This window comes from Colobus angolensis, unplaced genomic scaffold, assembly GCF_000951035.1.
Source record: "Colobus angolensis palliatus isolate OR3802 unplaced genomic scaffold, Cang.pa_1.0 Scaffold249, whole genome shotgun sequence".
NCBI lineage: Eukaryota > Metazoa > Chordata > Mammalia > Primates > Cercopithecidae > Colobus > Colobus angolensis.
The window spans coordinates 67,088-87,051 of record NW_012115699.1 but is presented as its reverse complement, the minus strand read 5'-3'; the positions used below and the strand labels follow the sequence as shown (position 1 = coordinate 87,051).

The following is a 19,964-nucleotide window of genomic DNA, read 5'->3' as shown; positions in this document are numbered from 1 at the left end:
GTGATCTTGGCTCACTGCAACCTCTGCCTCCCAGGTTCAAGCGACTCTTCTGCCTCAGCCTCCCAAGTAGCTGGGATTACAGGTGCCTGCCACCACATCCAGCTAATTTTTGTATTTTTAGTAGAGACAGGGTTTCACCGTGTTAGCCAGGCTGGTCTTAAACTCCTGACCTCATGTGATCTGCCCACCTCAGCCTCACAAAGTGCTGGGATTTCAGGCATGAGCCACCATGCCTGGCCAAGAACAATATTTTTATGAATGTAGTACAGCTGATGTGTACAGTGTTTAGTCTACAGTAGTGCCCAGTAATGTTTTAGGTCTTCACATTTTCTCACTACTCACTCACTAACCCACCCAGAGCAACTTCTAGTCTTGCAAGCTCCATTCATGGTAAGTGCCCTATACAGGTGTACCATTTTTTATCTTTGATACTATATTTTCACTGTAACTTTTCTATGTTTCAGTATGTTTAGCTATACAAATAAATAACCATTCTGTTACAGTTCCCTACAGTATTAATCATGGTTAAATGCTATACAGGTCTGTAGCCTGGAAGCAACAGGCCACGCCATACAGCCTGGACATGTAGTAGGCTATAGCATCTAGGTTTGTGCAAGTACACTCTCTGAGGTTCCCACCTCGACAAAGCCACCTAATGACACACATTTCTTGGAACATATCCCTGTCATTAATCTATGTGTAACTGCACTTACATTTCCACCACCACAGGTTCTACTCTTTCTGCTTCATGAAGCAGAAACATTCCAGTACTGTTGGAATGTGTGTATGTGTAGAAGCTCCTGGAATGATTACTGTGAAGGAAACAGTTCTCACTGGATGTTTTTTCCAGCTATACCAGGTAGGCTCACATCCGGCATTCCACACGGGCATTCTCACCTGTTATCCCTAAGCAAGATTTTGCCTGGACTTCAGCTGTCCCTTTGATTCCTCTGACCAGGAGCCTCTGCCAGACCCCAGCTTTTCCCTACCTCCCCTGAAGTCAGAAAAGGAATGGATTATAGGATTACTCACCTGTCGTGCGGCCGGAGGCATAGAGGGAGAGCACAGCTTGAATGGCGACGTACATGGCAGGGACATTGAAGGTTTCAAACATGATCTTAAAGGACAATGAAGAATAAAAGATTATCTGGCAAAAATCACAGCACTTCTTGGCCTGTAGAATGGTTTGTAATCTCATTAAGGGTGGGAACTATGCCAGTTTGGTAGTTCATTATTCCACACCCACTCCCCCAGGGCCTGGCATGGACTATGGACATAGCAGGTCCTCAGAGAGTTCTGTTGCACTGATGTTTGAAGGGGAGAAGGTATCTGGCCAAGCATCCATGTTGCATTCTTGTGCCAGTGTTTAAGTCTTCCTGGCTTCTTACCTGGGTCATCTTCTCCCTGTTGGCCTTGGGATTTAGGGGAGCCTCTGTGAGCAGGGTGGGGTGCTCTTCAGGTGCTACACGCAGCTCATTGTAGAAGGAGTGGTGCCAGATCTAGTGGAGACAAAAGCCAGATGAACCTGGCAGACCCCCAGTGACTGGAAAATTCTGATTGACATTTCCTTGCTGGGAGAGTGTGGCACCATGTTACACAGGACGGGATGGATCTGGAGAGGAGAATGGTCAACCCTGGACATTTCTGATTGACATTTGAAGGAAATTTGACATATTCCTTCTCAACAGGGCCCCAGGTAGGACTCAGACCTGGAACCAGTATTTTCTATGTGTTCATTATTTCCATTTGACCTTCCCTCTTCTCCACTCTGCTACACTCTCTCCCCTGCCTTTGTGCACTGAGTGATGCAAGGCACATTGTCACTCAAGTGTTCATTGCTTTCTGGCTTCTGACTATATTTGGCTGATAGAAGATACCTGCAAGAGACTGGAAAGTAAGAGGGCAAAATAAGTCAGGGTTTATCTCCTGACAATAGTGTGGCCCTCCATGAGCACAGTTCCTGTTGGGCAGCCCCTCTTTCAGGGCTCAAGCTCTCTCTAAGCTCCAATGACACTGCCCTTGTCACCTGGCCCCTTCATGTTTAGGGGTGTGAGAGCTCCCTCTGTTGCTGGTTCTTGGGTGCCTCGACATCCTTTTGTAGTTGCCTTAACCCTACGCACATTTCTGTAGGACATTCATTTAACCAGTTGTAAAACTGCAGCTGAGTATACATGTCAATCAATTTCAAAACCCCAGCTGAATGTACACTGTCTCCTGCTGAGAATCTGATAGAGGCACTTGGGCTCAATTTTCACTGTCTATTATTGGCCAGCCTGGTGCTTTAAAGCAGGGTTTCTCAATCGCAACACTATGACATTTTAGGTTGGATAATTCTTTGCTGTAGAGGGCCGACCAGTATCCCTGGTCTCCACCCACTGGATGCTAGCAGCAGTTTTCAAGTTGTGATAATCAAAAATGTCTGCAGACATTGCCAAATGTCCTTTGGGAAGCAAAATCATCCCAGTTAAGAACCACTGCTTAGCCTGGGCAACATAGTGGGGACCTGTCTCTACAAAAAGATAAAAAATTAGCCAGGCATGGTAGCACCTGTCTGTAGTCCCAGCTACTTAGGAGGCTGAGGCAGGAGGATCGCTTGGGCCCAGGAGGTCAAGGCTGCAGGGAGCTGTGATCATGGCACTGTACTCCAGCCTGTGCGACAGAGTGAAACCCTGTCTCAAAATTTAAAAAGAACCACTGTTTTAGAGGAAGTTAATTTCTTCCCGTGTCCAGTTTCTTCTTCAGTGATCAAGTACAACCAAAAAGGAGTCTTGCAGAAGGATTGGGCAAAGTGTAGCAGGGAAATGGGGCTTTGGTTTCCTCAGAGGTGAGGCACAGGGTCATTTGATGCCATTGGACCTATGTATTTATGGACCGCCAGGTTTGTGCTAAGACGGTGGTAAGTGTGATGAGGGTAGATATGAATCAGACATGGCACCCAATTCTCGGTTGCAAAGTCCAGAGGGGAGAGAGACGGTTAAAAAAGACCAAAACAAACAAAAAGAAAAACACAAGCCACATTTCAAGTGAAGGAAGAGATAGGAGTAATTCATTATCTGAGGGATTTAAATGGGCCTTGAGAGCAAAAGAAGGTCTCCAGAGGCTGCTGTGAAAGGCATCCGAGGCAGAGGCCCTGGACTGTGAGCGTTGCACAGGAGCCCAAAGGACAGCAACTGGTCTTAAGGAGGGGACCCCATGCTACTTAAAATGTGCTTCCTAGAGAACCTCTCTCAGAGTCACCTTGGATCATCTGATCCACTGAACCAGAATCCTTGGATGTTGGGCTCAAGCATCTGCACTTGATTTTAGTTTATTTTTTGGAGTTTTTATACCTTAAAAGTTAAAGATGTTGATAATTTTTAAAGTTAGAAAAATATTTTTAAGGTCGAGTGTGGTGGCTCATGCCTGTAATCCCAGCACTTTGGGGAGCTGAGGAAGGCGGATTGCTTGAGCCCAGAGGTTGGAGACAAGCCTGGGTAACAAAGTGAGACCCTGTCTCTACAAAAAATTTAAAAATCAACTGGATGTGGTGTGCACCTGTGTTCCCAGCTACACCAGAGACAGAGGCAAGAGGATTCCTTGAGCCTAGGAGGCCGAGACCGCAGTGAGTTATGACTGCACCACTGCACTCCAGCCTGGGTGACAGAGGAAAATCCTACCTCAAAAAAGAAATTTTTTTTTTTTTTTTTTTTTTGAGACGGAGTCTCACGCTGTCGCCCAAGCTGGAGCGCAGTGGCGCGGTCTCAGCTCACTGCAACCTCCACCTCCTGGGTTCACGCCATTTGCCTGCCTCAGCCTCCCGAGTAGCTGGGACCACAGGCGCCTGCCACCACACCCAACTAACTTTTTGTATTTTTAGTAGAGACGGGGTTTCACCGTGTTAGCCAGGATGATCTCAATCTCCTGACCTCGTGATCTGCCTGCCTTGGCCCCCCAAAGTGCTGGGATTACAGGCTTGAGCCACAGCACCCAGTCAAAAAAAATTTTATTTTAGTGGCATAAAAATCTCTCCTGGCCGGGCGCGGTGGCTCAAGCCTGTAATCCCAGCACTTTGGGAGGCCGAGGCGGGGCGGATCACGAGGTCAGGAGATCGAGACCATCCTGGCTAACACAGTGAAACCCCGTCTCTACTAAAAAATACAAAAAATTAGCCGGGTGTGGTGGCGGGCGCCTGTAGTCCCAGCTACTTGGGAGGCTGAGGCAGGAGAATGGTGTAAACCTGGGAGGTGGAGCTTGCAGTGTGCCGAGATCTGGCCACTGCACTCCAGCCTGGGCGATAGAGCGAGACTCTGTCTCCAAAAAAAAATTAAAAAAAAAAAAAAAATCTCTCCTATGTCCATCACCTAACAACCAACATTTAACATTTTGACTTTTTTCTTTTTCCTAATCTTTTGTCTTTATGTATTTTTAAATTTATTACTATCGTTATTTATTTCATATTCTTTTATTATTATTAGACTATGTTAAAATTTGTTTTTATAACATAAATCATTTTACTTTTCATAATAAATATTTGTTTTTAATAAAGTAAACAAACTTTTTAAAGTGCTTATATAACATTTTATCATATACGATCATATATTTAATCACATTACTATTCATGGTGTCTTTGATTTTTGGTTATAAATAATCCTATGATAGTTATCTTTGGCATATTGCAATTTGTTTTTTGTATTCAGGATGTTTTCCAAAGAAGAAGATTCTAAAAGTGGAATTACTGGGTTAAAGAACATGGCAATTGGAAGACTTTCTGATTTCTGTTATTAACAAATAGGCTGAACCACTCTTTACTTCAGAATAAAAAAGTGGCTGTTTTACCCCATCCTTACCTGAATTCAGTGCTCTCACTCTTAAAATATGAAATAATTTGATAGGTAAAAATCATACCTAGTTATTTTACTTTGATTTTTTTGTTTCAAATGAGTTTAAATTTTTTCACATTTGCAACTTTTCATAATTTCTATTCAGCTAATTGTTTGTTTTTTATTTGTCTGGAGAATGCTTCATATTTTTAATTGTCAATTTGCATTAACTGTTCATATTAATCCCTCATTGGACTTTTTTTTGCAGTTTGTTATTTGGCTTTTAAATTTGGTTATTTTTGAGATATTAAAAGTTATGATTCTTTAAGAAGTCAAATTTGTCATTCTTTTTCTCTATGACCACTCTTACCAGAAGTTTGATTAAATGCTCACATTAACTGTATTATATTTTTGGTAATTTAAATGTTTATGTTTAACTTTAATATTTAATTGACATGGTTTTGGTGAAATGGTATGAGCTTAGGGCTATAAACCAAGATTCTCCAGCTCCCAAAATAACTAATCATTTGTCCCAGAATAATTTGTTGAATAGTCCTTTCCTCCTGTCTTGTGTTGGAAGTTTCATTTATTATATATTTCCTCTTTATCTTTTTGCTGAAATCAAATTGTTTTAACTTTACAATTTATATTGTATTTCATTATATTGTGTCTTCCTTCATAATTTAAAAAATTCATTTTGTTTCATAATTTTTGCTTATTTATTTCTGCAAACATACTTTAGAATTATGCTGCATAATTTTTATTGGAATGCAATGAGCCTATTAATTAATTTGAGGACATTTGACACTTCTACCCAATTTGGTTTTTCTTTTAAGGCACATGAGATATATATATGCATATATATAATGATTTATAGATATATAATGAAATGATTATATATAATGAAATGATTTTATATTTTATATATATATATATATGTATTTTAAATATATATAGAGTCTCACTCTGTTGCCCAGGCTGGAGTACAGTGATGCGATCTTGGCTCACTGAAACCTCCACCTCCCGAGTTCAAGCGATTCTCCTGCCTCTGGAGTAGCTGGGTGACAGGCGCCCACTACCACACCCAGCTAATTATTGTATTTTTAGTAGAGACAGGATTTCACTATGTTGGTTGGCCAGGCTGGCCTCAAACTCCTGGCCTCAAGTGATTTGCCTGCCTCAGCCTCCCAAAGTGCTGAGATTACAGGCATGAGCCACTGTGCCTGGCCTTAAGGCACATAATTTATTTTTAAGGGTTTCTTTAAAGAGTTCACACATTGTCACTACTGTGAATAAAACAGTTTGTCTATTATGTTTTCTTTCTTCCTTCCTTCCTTCCTTTCCTTCTTGGTTTTCTTTTTTTTTTGTTTTTGAGACATGCTCTCAGTCTATCACCCAGGCTGGAGTGCAGTGGTGTGAACACAGCTCACTGCAGCCTCCACCACCTCTGCTCAAGTGATCCTTATGCCTCAGCCTCCTGAACAGCTGAGACCACAGTCATGTGTTACCATGCCCAGTAAATTTTTAAATTTTTATTTCATAGAGATAGGGTCTCACCATGTTGCCCAGGCTGGCCTCAAGCTATCCTCCTGCCTTGGCTTCCCAAAGTGTTGGGATTATAGGCATGAGCCACTGGCCTCTATTACGTGTGTGTGTTTTTTTATTTTTATTTTTTATTTTTTGAGATGGAGTCTCACTCTGTTGCCCACGGTGGTGTGCAGTGATGCAATCTCGGCTCACTGCAACCTCTGCCTCTTGCATTCAAGCGATTCTCCTACCTCAGCCTCCTAAGTAGCTGGTATTACAGGCACCCACCACCACGCCCAGCTAATTTTTGTGTTTTTAGTAGAGACAGGATTTCACCATGTTGGCCAGTTTAGTCTTGAACTCCTGACTTTGTGATCCACCTGCCTTGGCCTCCCAAAGTGCTGGGATTACAGGCGTAAGCCATCATGCCCAGCCTATTATGTTTTTAAATTAGATAATGTTACATATCTATGAATCATACATGTCACTTATTGAGCACATAAGTATGTTCCATGCCTTGGGATTATACTAAGCATTTACCTAATTCAATCTCTAAAGCAACCTAAAGCACAAAGTGTTTTTTATTTTCACTTTACAAATGGGAAAACTAAGACTTATAAGGTGGGTTTTGCACCTGGATTTCCTGCCATTGCCTCTAATGTCTGTGCTAACGTGAAATCTATTGCATTTTATATGCAGTACTTATCTCACATCGAGTGACTCAATCTAGGATTTAGAGAAAAGTATAAATGAATTACAGACTTCAAGTCAACATTCCTCATTTCCAGTTGCAGTCTGCTCAGTAAGCCCTGTATCACATTTCCGAAGACAGCCATTGCAGAAACAAGAACACTCAGCCAACTGTCAGCAGAGTTAATCGCAAGAATATTAGAAAGGCTCTATTAGCATTTTGCACACATAATTTTGTTGACCATGAGCTCCACCATGTAAAAATTCTGCCGCCCCCCCGACCATATTTTCTTAAACAAAAAGGCTTCTAGAAACCCTGAGAGAGTTCTACTTAAAAACTTTCACTGGAGACTCATCATCATACTCTAGCATCAGTCTACCTATGTGAAGTCTTGACAGGGAAGATAAGAATGAGAGACGGCTGTTTGCCTCTCTTGAGCCAGCACCAGCATTTTAAAGAAGGGGTGAGCACTGGCCTGAGTAAATATTGCAGGAAAAGATGATCATGGGGATTAGACGGGGACAGGTCCTCCGATAACAAGACAGGGAGTTAGGAACCCCCTGTTGGTTAATGAAGAGCTACTGAAGATTTCTGAGGAGGTGAGCGACATGAGCTGACCTGTGTTTAGAAAGATCAGCTTTGCAGCAGTGTAGAGAATGAATTCGGTGAATGAGGGCAAGAGACCAAGAAATCAGCCAGGAAGTCATTGCAATAGTCCAGGGAGAGATGTTGGCAGCCTAGGTTGGAGAAATGGTTGTGGGGCTGAAAAGAAAGGAAAGACAGAAGTGAGAAGCATTTTAGATTGAGAGTTGACAGAGCACAGTGGTCTATGGATACAAGGGTCATGATGATGGGTGATCATTAAAGTAGGCTCATTAAGGGGGAGTCTACAGATACCTTCTCCATGTCATCCCAGTTGGTGATGATGCCGTGTTCAATGGGGTATTTGAGAGTTAGGATCCCTCGCTTGCTCTGAGCTTCATCCCCCACATAGCTGTCTTTCTGGCCCATTCCCACCATCACACCCTGCAATGCAAAGAGAAGAAAAGAGAAATGAATTGACTGAGGGCTCCACACAGAGGGATTCAGGCACTGGAAGGTCTCTGAAGAAGGATGAGGATGGGAAAAACAGCTTTCTTCACCTGGAAACAGGATAGCAGGAGACAGGATGGAGCAGATACCAGTGAGTGTGGAGGTGTCAGGAAGAGAAGGTGGAGGATTTCTTGTGGGTTGGCCTTTCTTCTTTCTCTTCAGGCAATGTTGTTTTCTGAGATAAAACAAGCCCCACCCATACACTTCTTCCCCTCGTCCTACTACACACAGACAGACAGACACACAGACACATAGTCACACAGACACACACACACACACAACTTGTATGTACCCTCCTCAAATCCCCTGTGCCTGCACTTTTAGATCTCCAAATCTTTGCTATTCTCTCCACCTGCTGAAATCCTTCTTATTCTCAGGTATTCCTTTTTCTGTGACACCTTTCCCTTCCTATGAAATATTTTACCTCTATCACAGTCCATGATCTCTGACTAGTTAAGTGTATTTCTTCACAAAATGTAAATTTCTTAAAGGCAAGAGGCTTGTTCAATTAATTTTTCCAAACCTAGCAACCCCCCAAATGTAAGCCAGACACAATAGTGTCATTGTGTGCCCGACGTATATTGGTTTTGGCCCTGGATATTTCTACTTAAAGGGTCCTGCTCTCTCAGTTAATCAGAAAAGAACTCCCTACACCTGGCATGCATGCACGCATGTGCATGCAGAGACACACACACACACACACACACACACACACACACACACACTCCCTTCCTCTAACCCCCAGCTCAGCAGGGTCTCACGGTGTAGCGCTTACTCCTAGTGGCTCAAAGCCTGGTATCCAGATGAGCACACACCTGGTGTCGAGGGCGGCCCACGATGGAGGGGAAGACAGCCCGGGGGGCATCATCTCCTGCGAAGCCTGCCTTGCATAGGCCAGAGCCATTGTCACACACGAGTGCGGTGGTCTCCTCTTCACACATGGTGTGAGTGGCCGAGTGAGCTGGGGACTGGAGCACCTTGCGGTTTGTGGGAGAAGAGAACTAGTCAGCCACTTGTCAAATCAGTTTGGAGACAGTTTCTTGGCTTTGGGGCCTGACCCTACCTGCAACCAGGGCACACTTCCAGGAGGGACAGGCATGGGCTCGGCCTCCCACTCTCTAGCAGTTGAGCCTCCTCCCTTTACCCTGAATTGTGAATTGTGCCCCCCTAAAGATTCATGTTTAAGTCTTAACCCCCAGTACCCAGAAGATGACTGTATTTGGAGATAGGGTCTTTAAAGAGATAATTAAGTTAAAATGAGATTAATGCAATATGGCTGTCATCCAATATGAATATTCCAATAGGATGGGTGTCTTTATAAGAAGAGGAAGTTAGGATCCAGATGCATGCAGAGGGTAGGCCACGGGAGGATGCAGTGAGAAGGTGACCACATACAAGCCAAAGAAAGAGGCTAAAAGTTCTGGAAGGACACCTAGCAAACCGATTATAGTGATTACCTCTGGGAGTGTGGAGAAGAACTGGGAGAGGAAGTGCTGTGTTATATCTATAATATTTTAATTTTTTTACAAGGAGGCTGCATTTGCATATAGTTTATATAATTAAAAATCAATAGCATAACATATCACTAAGGAAAAAATAGGCAGTGGTTATAGGTGAAATGTACACTCCTAAGGGTAGAAGCACCTTGACAAGGAAGGGGCACTCTGGGAGGAGAGAGGAAAAGAAGAAACTCCATGATGGGACTCACTGTATGCTGCCTCGACAGATGGGGACAACAGAGGATTCCCTCCCCCATGCCGAGATCCGAATTAGGACAGATGCAAACTAATGAAGAAATTAACTTTCCCAACATCTGCTGCACGCATTCTTTCTTTTTTTCTGCCTTCCTTCCTTCCTGTGTCCCTTTCCTTCTCTTTCTTTCTTTTGAGTTACAAACAGCAGCTGACAAATTCCTGGCATTTGGTGATGAAGGAGAAGCAACAGAGCCTCGGAAGATGGTGAGAGATTGCCTCCTAGCCTTGGAGGACCCAGTGGGGCGGGGCAGAAGTGGGGAAGGCCCCAGCTGAGGGGCTGGGGAGGCAGACTTCCAGAAGTCCAGAGACAAGAGAAGTGCCAGGCACAGAAAGAGAAGGAGGGCTGAAGTTTTATCCAGAATGTGTAACCGCAGGTGCCTACGACATGGAGCACCGAGAGGGGAACTTCTGAAACCCGTGATCCTGGTCCCAGAAGACTGTGACTGAAGCAGAGAGGAGGCAGCACCACAGGCCTGAGAATGCGAGGTCTGAAGGCTAGGTAGACACTGAGCAGAGGCTTGTTAACATTTTCAAGAGTAAAACGAAGCCCTTCTCAGTTATATTCAAAGCAAGGCTCCCACTAGGGGAGAGGCCTGCTGTGACTTCTTAAATCCAGCTTCGCCTCCGTCTCTGCTGATCCTTATGTCTCCCATGGCCCCAGTGATGAGTCCTCATTCTCTAAACCAGCCCACAAGGTCCAGAATAGGATATCCCTCTTGATAAAGCCATGTACTAAGCAATAATACAATTTGGTATATTTGCAGCTGCCTCAGTCAGTGTCAATGAGGAGGCAGCAATATGTCTCAGGGCTCTACTCTCGACCCTTTCTCGTGTGATGTTTTTATAAATGAATGAAAATATAATGAACAGGTTGATCAAGTTTTCAGATAAAACAGCTGGGAGAGAGTAATATTAAATACACTGGGTGAAAGAATAAAAATCCAAGAAGATCTCAAAAGGCAGAGAAAATGAGCTGAATCAAAAGAGGTTTTTTTTTTTTTTTTGAGACGGGGTCTTGCTCTGTCACCCAAGCTACAGTGCAGTGGCAAGAACACGGCTCTCTGCAGACTTGACCTCCCAGGCCCAAGCGATCCTCCCACCTCAGCATCCCCAGTAGCTGGGATCACAGGCAGGCCCTGCTATGCCTAGCTGATTTAAATTTTTTCTTCTGTACAGATGGGGTCTCCCTCTGTTGCCCAGGCTGGTCCTGAACTCCTGGGCTCAAGTGATTCTCCTGCCTCAGCCTCCCAAAGTGCTGAGATTACAAGTGAGCCACGACACACAGCCAAGGTTAAATTTAATGAAATGAATATGAATTCCTATATTGTGAGTTTCAATAACCAAACTCTGAAAGCTCTTGTGGCCAGGCACATTGGCTCACGCCTATAATCCCAGCACTTTGAGGCGGGCGGATCACGAGGTCAGGAGATTGAGACCATCCTGGCTAACACGGTGAAACCCTATCTCTACTAAAAATACAAAAAAAAAAAAAATTAGCCGGGCGTGGTGGCGGGCACCTGAAGTCCCAGCTACTCAGGAGGATGAGGCAGGAGAATGGCGTGAACCCGGGAGGCAGAGCTTGAAGTTAGTCGAGATCATGCCACTGCACTCCAACCTGGGCGACAGAGCGAGACTCTGTCTCAAAAAAAAAAAAAAAAAAAAGAAAGAAAGAAAGAAAGAAAGAAAAAAAGAAAGCTCTTGTTTAGCATCTGTGAGCAGGACTTGGCGTCTTGTTGATCATTAGCAGTGTGCCATGGCCAGGATAAAAGCTACCTCTGCCCTTAGCTGGGGTACCGTGTGTGGTTCTTGGGGCCACCCTTGCTGGCAAAGGTGTGGAGAAGTGGCTTCACAGTCACTGCTTGTGAGTGTCAAATTGTACTACTTTTCTGAAAGGGAATTTGAAAATACTTATTAAAAGCCTTAAAGATGTACACACCTTTTGACTCCCCAAAAGCACTTCTACGAATCTATCTTTGTGAAACAGTCATGGGTGAATGAAAAGATTTGGCCTGTTTTCACACCTTTGTTTAAAATGATCAAAATTAGGAACAATCTCAATATCAAAAAAAAGTTACGGAATAATAAATAAGTTGGCTTGTAAACTAATTGCTGGAAGCCTCCATACAATGGAGAGACTAAACTATTTAATGCAATAGAAAAGTTGCAAGTTGCTTTGGTAGGTGAAACAGCAGTATGTTCAGTGTTCCCATTTTTGGTAAAAATGGATTTTTAATTTTAAAAAGCATGGGGTTTTCCACATATATTATCTATTTAATCATCAAAACAGCCCCGAGAGAAGATATCTTTAATTCCATCTCATAGCTTTGGAAGCCAAATCTCAGAGAAGGTAAAGAAGCCAGAGCTCTCTTCACTGAGAAGAGGCTGGGAGAGGCAGGCCTGGCACCCACTGAGGACATTTCCCAAGCCTGAGATGTGCCTTCCTCACTACTTTGGGGAGCTGTCAAAACTTCTCCATGTTTGGTGTTTTTGCTTCAGTCTGTCTGTCCAGAGCTGTTGGCAGCAAGCACCCTAAAACAAAAGGGTCTGTGTTCTTTTCTCTCTATGAAATGGAGTCCCTCCTGTGCCAGGGCCACGCCTAGATTTACTTTTTACAGCCCCAGCACCTAAGTGGGTGTTTAACACATAGGCGGTGCTATGGTTGGAATGTTTGTGCCCTTCAAAATTCATGTTGAAATTTCGTTACCAATTTTAGCAGCAGGGATCTGCCCTCTTGAATGGACTAATGTCCTTCTCAGGAATGGGTTTTTTATAAAAGGGCGAATTTGGTCCCTTCTCACTCTCTCTTGCCCTTCTGCCATGTGAGGGCACAGCAACAAGGCGCCGTCTTGGAAGCAGACTCTGGGCTCTCACCAGACAGACACTGAATCTGCTGGTGCCTTGATCTTGGACGTCCCCGCCTCCAGAACTTTGAGAAATAAATTTCCATTGTTTATAAATAACCCAGTCTTATATATTCTGTGGTAGCAACAAACATGGATTAAGACAGTAGGTGTTCAATAAATATTGAATGACAGTGTTGCCATCTGAGCGGCCCCTCCCAGGCCTGGTGTGCTCTGCCACTGGGATACCTGAGTCCCCACAGTCCAGCCTCATGATGGTTCAGTCACAAGGGCCTGACTTAGAATCACATGGGCAGTTTTCTCTCCAAGCTGGCCAGTGAACAGCAGTGCTGCCCTGTTCTAGCAGGTGGTCCACCTTGAGGCGAAAGCAACCTCCAAAGCGAGGAAGTAGCAAAGGAGGCAAAGCTGTGCTCCGAGACTGTCTCCCTCTGGGGTCCCTCAGCGTCCCTCTCTCCTGTGTGACTTACAGTTCAAGCCCGTCTGGGTTTTCAATGAGCCCTTTTGTCTCCCTCCCCAAACTCCCTCCAGCGTTTCCCACACACAGAAAGAGGCAGAGCCTGGAATTTTGTTTCCAGTGCAGAGCAGCAGCTGAGACAAGCCACAAGGTGACTTGAAGCTGTCAGCAACGCTGTTCCGCAGCACTTCGGGTGGCTTGGAGTTTACTGTTTTGAAGGCAAAACCCAATGTGAAGCGAGGGCGGGGAAGGCAGAGGGAAGGCAGGGGGAGGGCCGGTGGAGTCCAGCCTCCCAAGGGCCCCGTGCTGCTCTGAGAAGAAGGTGTTCACCCTGGAGCCAGACTCCCGTACTGTTTCTGCCAGGAGAAATTCTAAACTTTCCTCAGCTGCTTTCTGGTAATTTGTGGCTAGACTCGAGCGTGTCAGCTGAACCAGAGCCAAAGTCACTGTGGTTTCCTGGGGTCACAACCGCTTCATGCTTGGCGGGGAGCAGAGAGTGGCTCTGGTTCCTTCAGCACGAATGACATCTGGGCTTCATTGAAGCTCTCACTGACTCAAGAACGAAGCTTTTATTGCCTTTGCCCCGAAGGTGGCCAGAAACCAAAGACATAATGAGTGCAAGTCATTTGCTCACTCACCCGTCTCCCTGGCCACCCCAAACACGATGTGAGGGCAGAGCTGTTAAAATCCACCCACCCCAGTACCTAGAAGGAGACAAGTTTGGCTCTAGAAATCTTCTCACTGCTCCTTCCTTTACCCTCTTCTCCCTCCTGGTTCCCGCTTCCCACAGTCCAGTCCCTTTGTCTTTCCCTGGGCCCTAGTTTCTCCGCTAGAACATGGAAATGATAGTATCTATCTCACAAGATTACGGAATGGAAATGAAGGTGCCGTAGACATTGTAAGTGTAGGCAAATTCCAGCCTGTTTCTATATGGCCTGTATCTCAGGATGGTTTTTCCTTTCTTTTTTTTTTAAATACTGGGCCTCACTCTGTCACCTAGGCATTGAGTCCAGTGGCACCATCAAGCTCACTGCAGGCTTGAACTCCTGAGCTCAAGGATCCTTTCTCCTCGTCCTAGGAGCTGGGATGACAGGCATGTGGCTGGCATGGTCACTACATTCTGCTAAGTTCAATTTTTTTTTTTTTTTTTTTAGAAACAGGGTCTTGCTATGTTGCCCAGGCTGGTCTCAAACTCTTGGCCTCAAGTCGTCCTCCTGCCTTGGCATCCCAAAGTATTGGGATTACAGGTATAAACACTGCACCTAGCCCTACATTTTCAAATGGTTGAGAAAAAAACAAAAGAAAAAAATATTTCATGACCCGTGGAAATTATATGACATTCAAATCTCAGAGTCTAATAAATAAAGTCTTACTGAAACACAGCCACACCCACTCACTTACATATTATCTATGGCTGCTTTTGTTACAATGGTAGAATTGAGTACTTGTGACAGAGACCTTCAGGCTCCTAAAGCCTAAAATATGTACTTTCTGGGCCTCATCAATCCCTGTCGTGAAAGGCTGCAAAGAATAATAATTCTTATTAATCTCTCTTACTCTTCTCCATCAAAACTTGCTCCCAGGATGAAGCCTGTCATATTGAAAGGAATTGAATGATCCATTTCACACATCAATGACTACTGAAAGTTGAATTTATGTCAGTTCTCAAAGACATTTTCATTTTGACAGAAAGTGTTAGGCCTAAAAGGAGGGCCTCTGTGATAATGAGATTTCAAACAATAGCTGGGGACAGGTTTTTGGGTGAGGGCTTCAAGTGACATGTAAGCAGCTGCGTCTCTGCCTTTTATTATTTGCCTACACATATCTACAAACCATCAGAAACCCTGGTGGAGAGAAATCATCTATGAAAAACACTGCCACGGTGGAAAATTCTAGCAGCACCTCTAATTAACTTCGTGGTATCTTCACGAGGTTCATATATATGCGTGAGTTCAGTGAAAAACAACTCTGTTGAGTAATATTTTGGATCCTCCAGAATCTGTCGCGGGTGCCTTCTCTTTTGGCTCTTACCTGGCCTTCCATTCACTCCCCTGGTTCTGCTCCTGTCCAGACCCCTCTCTTGAGTTCTAGGCCTGCACAGCCTGCTGTGCATCTCCCCCACCAAACCCCCGACCCCGGCACCCCAACTCCACACCTTCAGGACTGCTCTCCTCATCACCAGCCTCTGCCTGGAGCTGCCCTCACAGACTCACACCACCCACCCTGAGCCCACGCCCAATGCCCTGGTGCCACCCTCTTCCCTCTCAATCTATCACCAGCCCTTCTTACTTCTACCTCCACGGCACCCATGCCACCAGCTCAGGACCACCGCATGCTGCAGTTGTGCTCTTGCCCTGTTGCAGTCCACTCTCCTCACAGCTGCCAAAGCAGCCCCTTCAACAGATACCCTCCAGATTAAAACCCTTCCATGGCTCCCCATAGCCTGATCCTTTAGAGTCTAAAGCCCTTGTAATCCAGCCCTGTTGACCCCTTGATTTTAGTTTTACCTGATTCTTGCCTTGCCATCTAAATTGAGTGGAGTTGAGCCACTTGAGTCCCAAAGACCATGCTCACTCTTTACCAGGACTACCTTACTTCAGGAGCAAGCTCAGGCACCTCTTCCTCCAGGAAGTCTTCCCTGATAACTCCTGGGCTGAGTGATGGGCTCCTCCTGGGCTTTACCGCTTTCATATACTTATTTGCTCCATGGTTCTCATCTGTTTATCTGTCTCTTCCAGTAACTGCAGAAGCCTCTCCACTGTACCTAAGGAGCAGGGACAGTGCCTGGCCCATAATAAGTGCTCAGTAAATGTTGGCAGAATGAACAAGGGGGAAGAGGAAAGATATCTTGCCCCAAGTTCATGATGTCACACGGCCCATCCCCTTTTCTCAGGCCTGGCACGTAGGATCTTACTGTTCTTTGCAGTTTCTCCAGCACCCATCCATCTCTGTCACAGGAAGCTCTGCCTCTTTTCAGCCCAAGGGTTAGTATGAGAGTCCAAACCACATTCAGGTAATCAAAGTCAGCACTTAGAGCCTCCCTGTACGAAGTGTGGTCCCAGACCAGCAGCCTCAGCATCGCCTGGGAGCTTGTTAGGAATCCCAAGTATCAGGCCACATCTCGGCCTACTGGAATCAGAATCAGGGGTAGGCCATAGGGCAATCTATGGTTTAACAAGCCCTCCAGGTGATTCTTAAAGTTTGAGAACTCAGGGCAGGGCCCTGACAGCCTTGAGCTGAGTGCCGTATATATGCATTCTCTCATTTAATCCTCACACCATCGCCAAGTAGATATTGTTATTCTTGCCCCCATTTTACAGGTGAGGAAGCTGAGGTCACTCAGTAACTTGGTTAGCCTGGCAGTCTGCCTTCAAGTCCTGCACCGCCACACCCGGCCTGCCTCATCTGTGAAGAGATGCTAGTGAGTTCTGATGCCAAACGTGGAAGTGGCCCCTTAATCTCATCTTCCTCTTAATTCTTTATGCACGTGTGTCTGTGTGTGTTGGGTGGGTTGGGGAGTAATGACATCTGCAAATGGGTTACAGTTGGGTGTGAGTCTTTTGAATGAGTGGATGAATGTCTCTAGGCCTCAATGTCCTCATCAGAGGAGGAGAATGAACTAGATGGGCCCCAAGGTCCTTCTACCCCAAAACCTCATGATGCCACAGGGCCAGTGGAATTTTCCCCATCCCCCAATGATCCTAGAGCCTTCAAGAACTGCAAAAACCCTCCATTCTCCTCAGCCAAGCACAAATCAGAGGACAGAGACCCAGGGGATCTGAAGAAAATACCCTCCCATTCCCAGCACAGACATTTCATGGACTAAACAGCTCACGGACACCAGGACCACTGTTGGCTTTGGCTCAAGTATTCTGAAAAGAAGCTGCTTTTCTGCAAAGTATATGATCCCCTAAAACAGCCTCCCAGACATTCTAACCCAACACAAAGGACATCAGGATGTGGACCTTCACTGACCCCGGGGAGGAGGGCTAGTAGAGACTGCAGGCATTATATCCCACCAGCCCCTTCCGAGGCAGGGAGCACGGTTCCAAGCTGCCCCTGCCCCAGGATGTCCCATGGCCAGCCATGCCTTTTCCCGGCAGGCTGCAGTATGTTCGCAGGTGCCGCTTCCCACCAAGTGCCCTGGCGTGTGATCTGGGCCAGCGCCACAGAAGTCAGGCCAATCTGGAGGCACCTCCCGCACCCAGGAGGCCAGGCAGCCCCCGGAAAGGAAGAGGTGGCAAAAGCCGTACAGTACTCACCGAGGCTATGAGAGGTTCTTCTCCCAGTGACTGAGGGCTGGTGTGTCTTTGGCATGAATACCAGAGCAATATAAAACCCCAGAGGCGGATCTTCTTTAAACAAAGTCCCTAAAAAGGCCAGCTGACGGTGTGTTAGCAGTATTACCATATAAGGTGGTTTTTTCAATAAATCGCCTTGGGGGTAGGGAAGGGGGGTGGGTAGAGTGAATTATCATTTGAAAAATGTATGCAAAAGGACTCAGTGGCAACAGCCCCGGTGCTGGTAGATTTGTTCCTTTTATGCTGCACTTGCATAAACAAAACTCACACCAGGCCTTATAAGCTGCCCAGAGTGAGACCAGATGCAGCTGTGCTCCTGGAGTGAGAACCATACCAAGAATGGCAGTGAGCCTCCTCCGTCCACACCTCCCTCCTCAGGGCCTGCTGCATGCTGCCCCTGGGTCTGCCTGGGACACCCAAGCAGTGTCCCCAAAATGGGTGTAATTATACCTTGTCTGGCACAATCCTGGAACCAATGAAAGCTGGAGAGAAATGCCATCTGTACCCAGGAAAGAAATCCTGTGTGCCTTACTCACCTGCTGCACCTTGGCACAAGCTCTTAACCCTTGAGCTGTGTTCTCTGAGGGTCTCAGGACACCTTAAGCTTCATTCTCTCTTGGGTTCTTCATGGATTTCCTCTACCAGTCTGTAAATATCGAGAATTGCAGACTGAGGGACCTGCTTCAGGGTTGAGGCACACCTAACAAGACCCATGGCCTGTAGGATTTTCCACAGTCCTGTGATTCTTGAGCTTCTTCTTCTTCTTTTTTTTTTTCTTTTTTCAGACAGAGTCTCGCCCTGTCTCCCAGGCTGGAGTACAATGGCACAATCTTGGCTCACTGCAACCTCCGCCTCCCAGGTTCAAACGATTCTTCTGCCTCAGCCTCCTGAGTAGCTGGGACTACAGGCACCTGCCACCACACCCAGCTAATTTTTGTATTTTTAGTAGAGACAGGATTTCATCATGTTGGCCAGGCTGGTCTTGAACTCCTGACCTTGTGATCTGACTGCCTTGACCTACAGGTGTGAGCCACTATACCTGGCCTTCTTCTTCTTATTATTTTTTTAAAATTAGACAGAGTTTCACTCTTGAACTCCTGGATTCAAACAATCCCTCCTCCTTGGTCTCCCAAAGTGCTGGGATTACGGGCAAGAGCCACCATGGCTGGCTCGTTCTTGCTCTTCTTTGTGTAATTCATGTACTCTCCCTAGGTAGCTTGTTCATTTCCCACATTAATCAGCTACCAGCTCTGCGGTATGACTTTCAACTCCGCATTCTCATGGTCCCCCTCCCTCACCCTGATCCAGACTAAAATGATCAATTGCCTATTGGACATCCCAATCCAGATGACTCTCCAGCTCTTCAAACTCATCCTGTCTAAAACTGAGCCCTTCTTCCCTACCCTCAAAGCTGCTGTGCCTCCTGCATTGCCAACTTCCAAGTCCATCCCCTCAGCCCTTCAAGCTAGAAGCCAGTCAGTCTAGAGCCCTCTGTCTCCCTCATGCTCCCACAACCACCTGGTCACCACAGCCTGGTGCTCCTCCCATCAGAAATGCCCCTCAGCTCTGTGTCCTCCCTCCATCCCTGCTGGCCTGTGTTGCCTCAGGCTCCAGTCCTAACTGGCCTGGAGTGGGGCACAGTTTCCTGACTGGCCTCTCTGACTCTGCTCCGTCATCAACACAGAGGTTCCCAAAGCATGAGGACCACCAGAGTGCAGCAGCAGCATGACATGGGAATGTGCTCGCAATGCAGGTCCTCAGGCACCACCTAGCCCTATTGAAACAGAAACTCGGGGAGTGGGCCTCAGCCACCTGTGTCTCTCAAACTTTCACCACCCGGTGCTCAGGATACCCCGGCTTCAATAGAAGACGTATGCATTGCATCCCTGCTAAGTGCACAGGGACTTCCAGGTGGTTTTGGGTGGCCTGGTGCAATGGCTTGATCACTGGCCTACGTGTTTAGTGCCTAAGTCTAAATTCCAGGCCCTGTGGGAAGCTTCCTGAGCCTTTCAAGTTCCTAGAAAAACCCTCACTAGGGATTCTAGAGGGAAGAAGGCTCCCTTTCCGGAGCTGTGCTGCATACAAGGTGGCAGTGGATGAGGTGTGAGCTGTTCCAGCATGGACAGAGTGCTCGCAGTCCCAGCTGGCTGAGGCAGGTAGCTCAACGCTAAGTGACAGGGTCATAAGCTCCCACTCTGATTCTCTCTTCTTGTGTGGGAATGAGGCCAGGGCAGGAACAGGGTGCCAGTCTCCCTTGACCTGATCATGGGTCTAGAGGGGACATCCTTTTCCTTCTCAGAGTAAGAGTTGCTTCACAGAGTGAGCTTTCTTCTAATCACTCAGCACCATGGTCAGGGTGCGGGTGGGGACAGCTTGCCCTTATGGATATTCACCTCTTAGTTGGCACAGTCAGCCGATAAACAGTGAAAAGCCTGTAACAAAGGCACTGGCTGTGATCCAGGCTCCAGACAGCCCAGAGACCAGA

At 46.1% G+C, this 19,964-nt stretch overlaps 1 protein-coding gene and 1 pseudogene across 2 annotated transcripts in view; both read right to left on the bottom strand.

The window, feature by feature from the left end:
- ACTG2 (actin, gamma 2, smooth muscle, enteric) overlaps window positions 1-17,520 on the bottom strand; it is a 27,036-nt gene extending 9,516 nt beyond the window's left edge. The window contains exons 1-5 of one of the 2 annotated variants that reach the window (XM_011946036.1): window positions 17,441-17,520; window positions 8,925-9,086; window positions 7,915-8,043; window positions 1,389-1,499; window positions 1,033-1,117 (exon numbers count right to left, since the gene is read on the bottom strand). In XM_011946036.1, coding sequence (XP_011801426.1) covers window positions 1,033-1,117; window positions 1,389-1,499; window positions 7,915-8,043; window positions 8,925-9,050 — 451 coding nt within the window. In that variant the 5' untranslated portion in view covers window positions 9,051-9,086; window positions 17,441-17,520. The remainder of the gene's footprint in view (window positions 1-1,032; window positions 1,118-1,388; window positions 1,500-7,914; window positions 8,044-8,924; window positions 9,087-17,440) is intronic. The other variant, XM_011946038.1, reaches the window with a different exon arrangement.
- The window catches only part of LOC105514637, a 13,562-nt pseudogene continuing 6,941 nt past the window's right edge, over window positions 13,344-19,964 (bottom strand).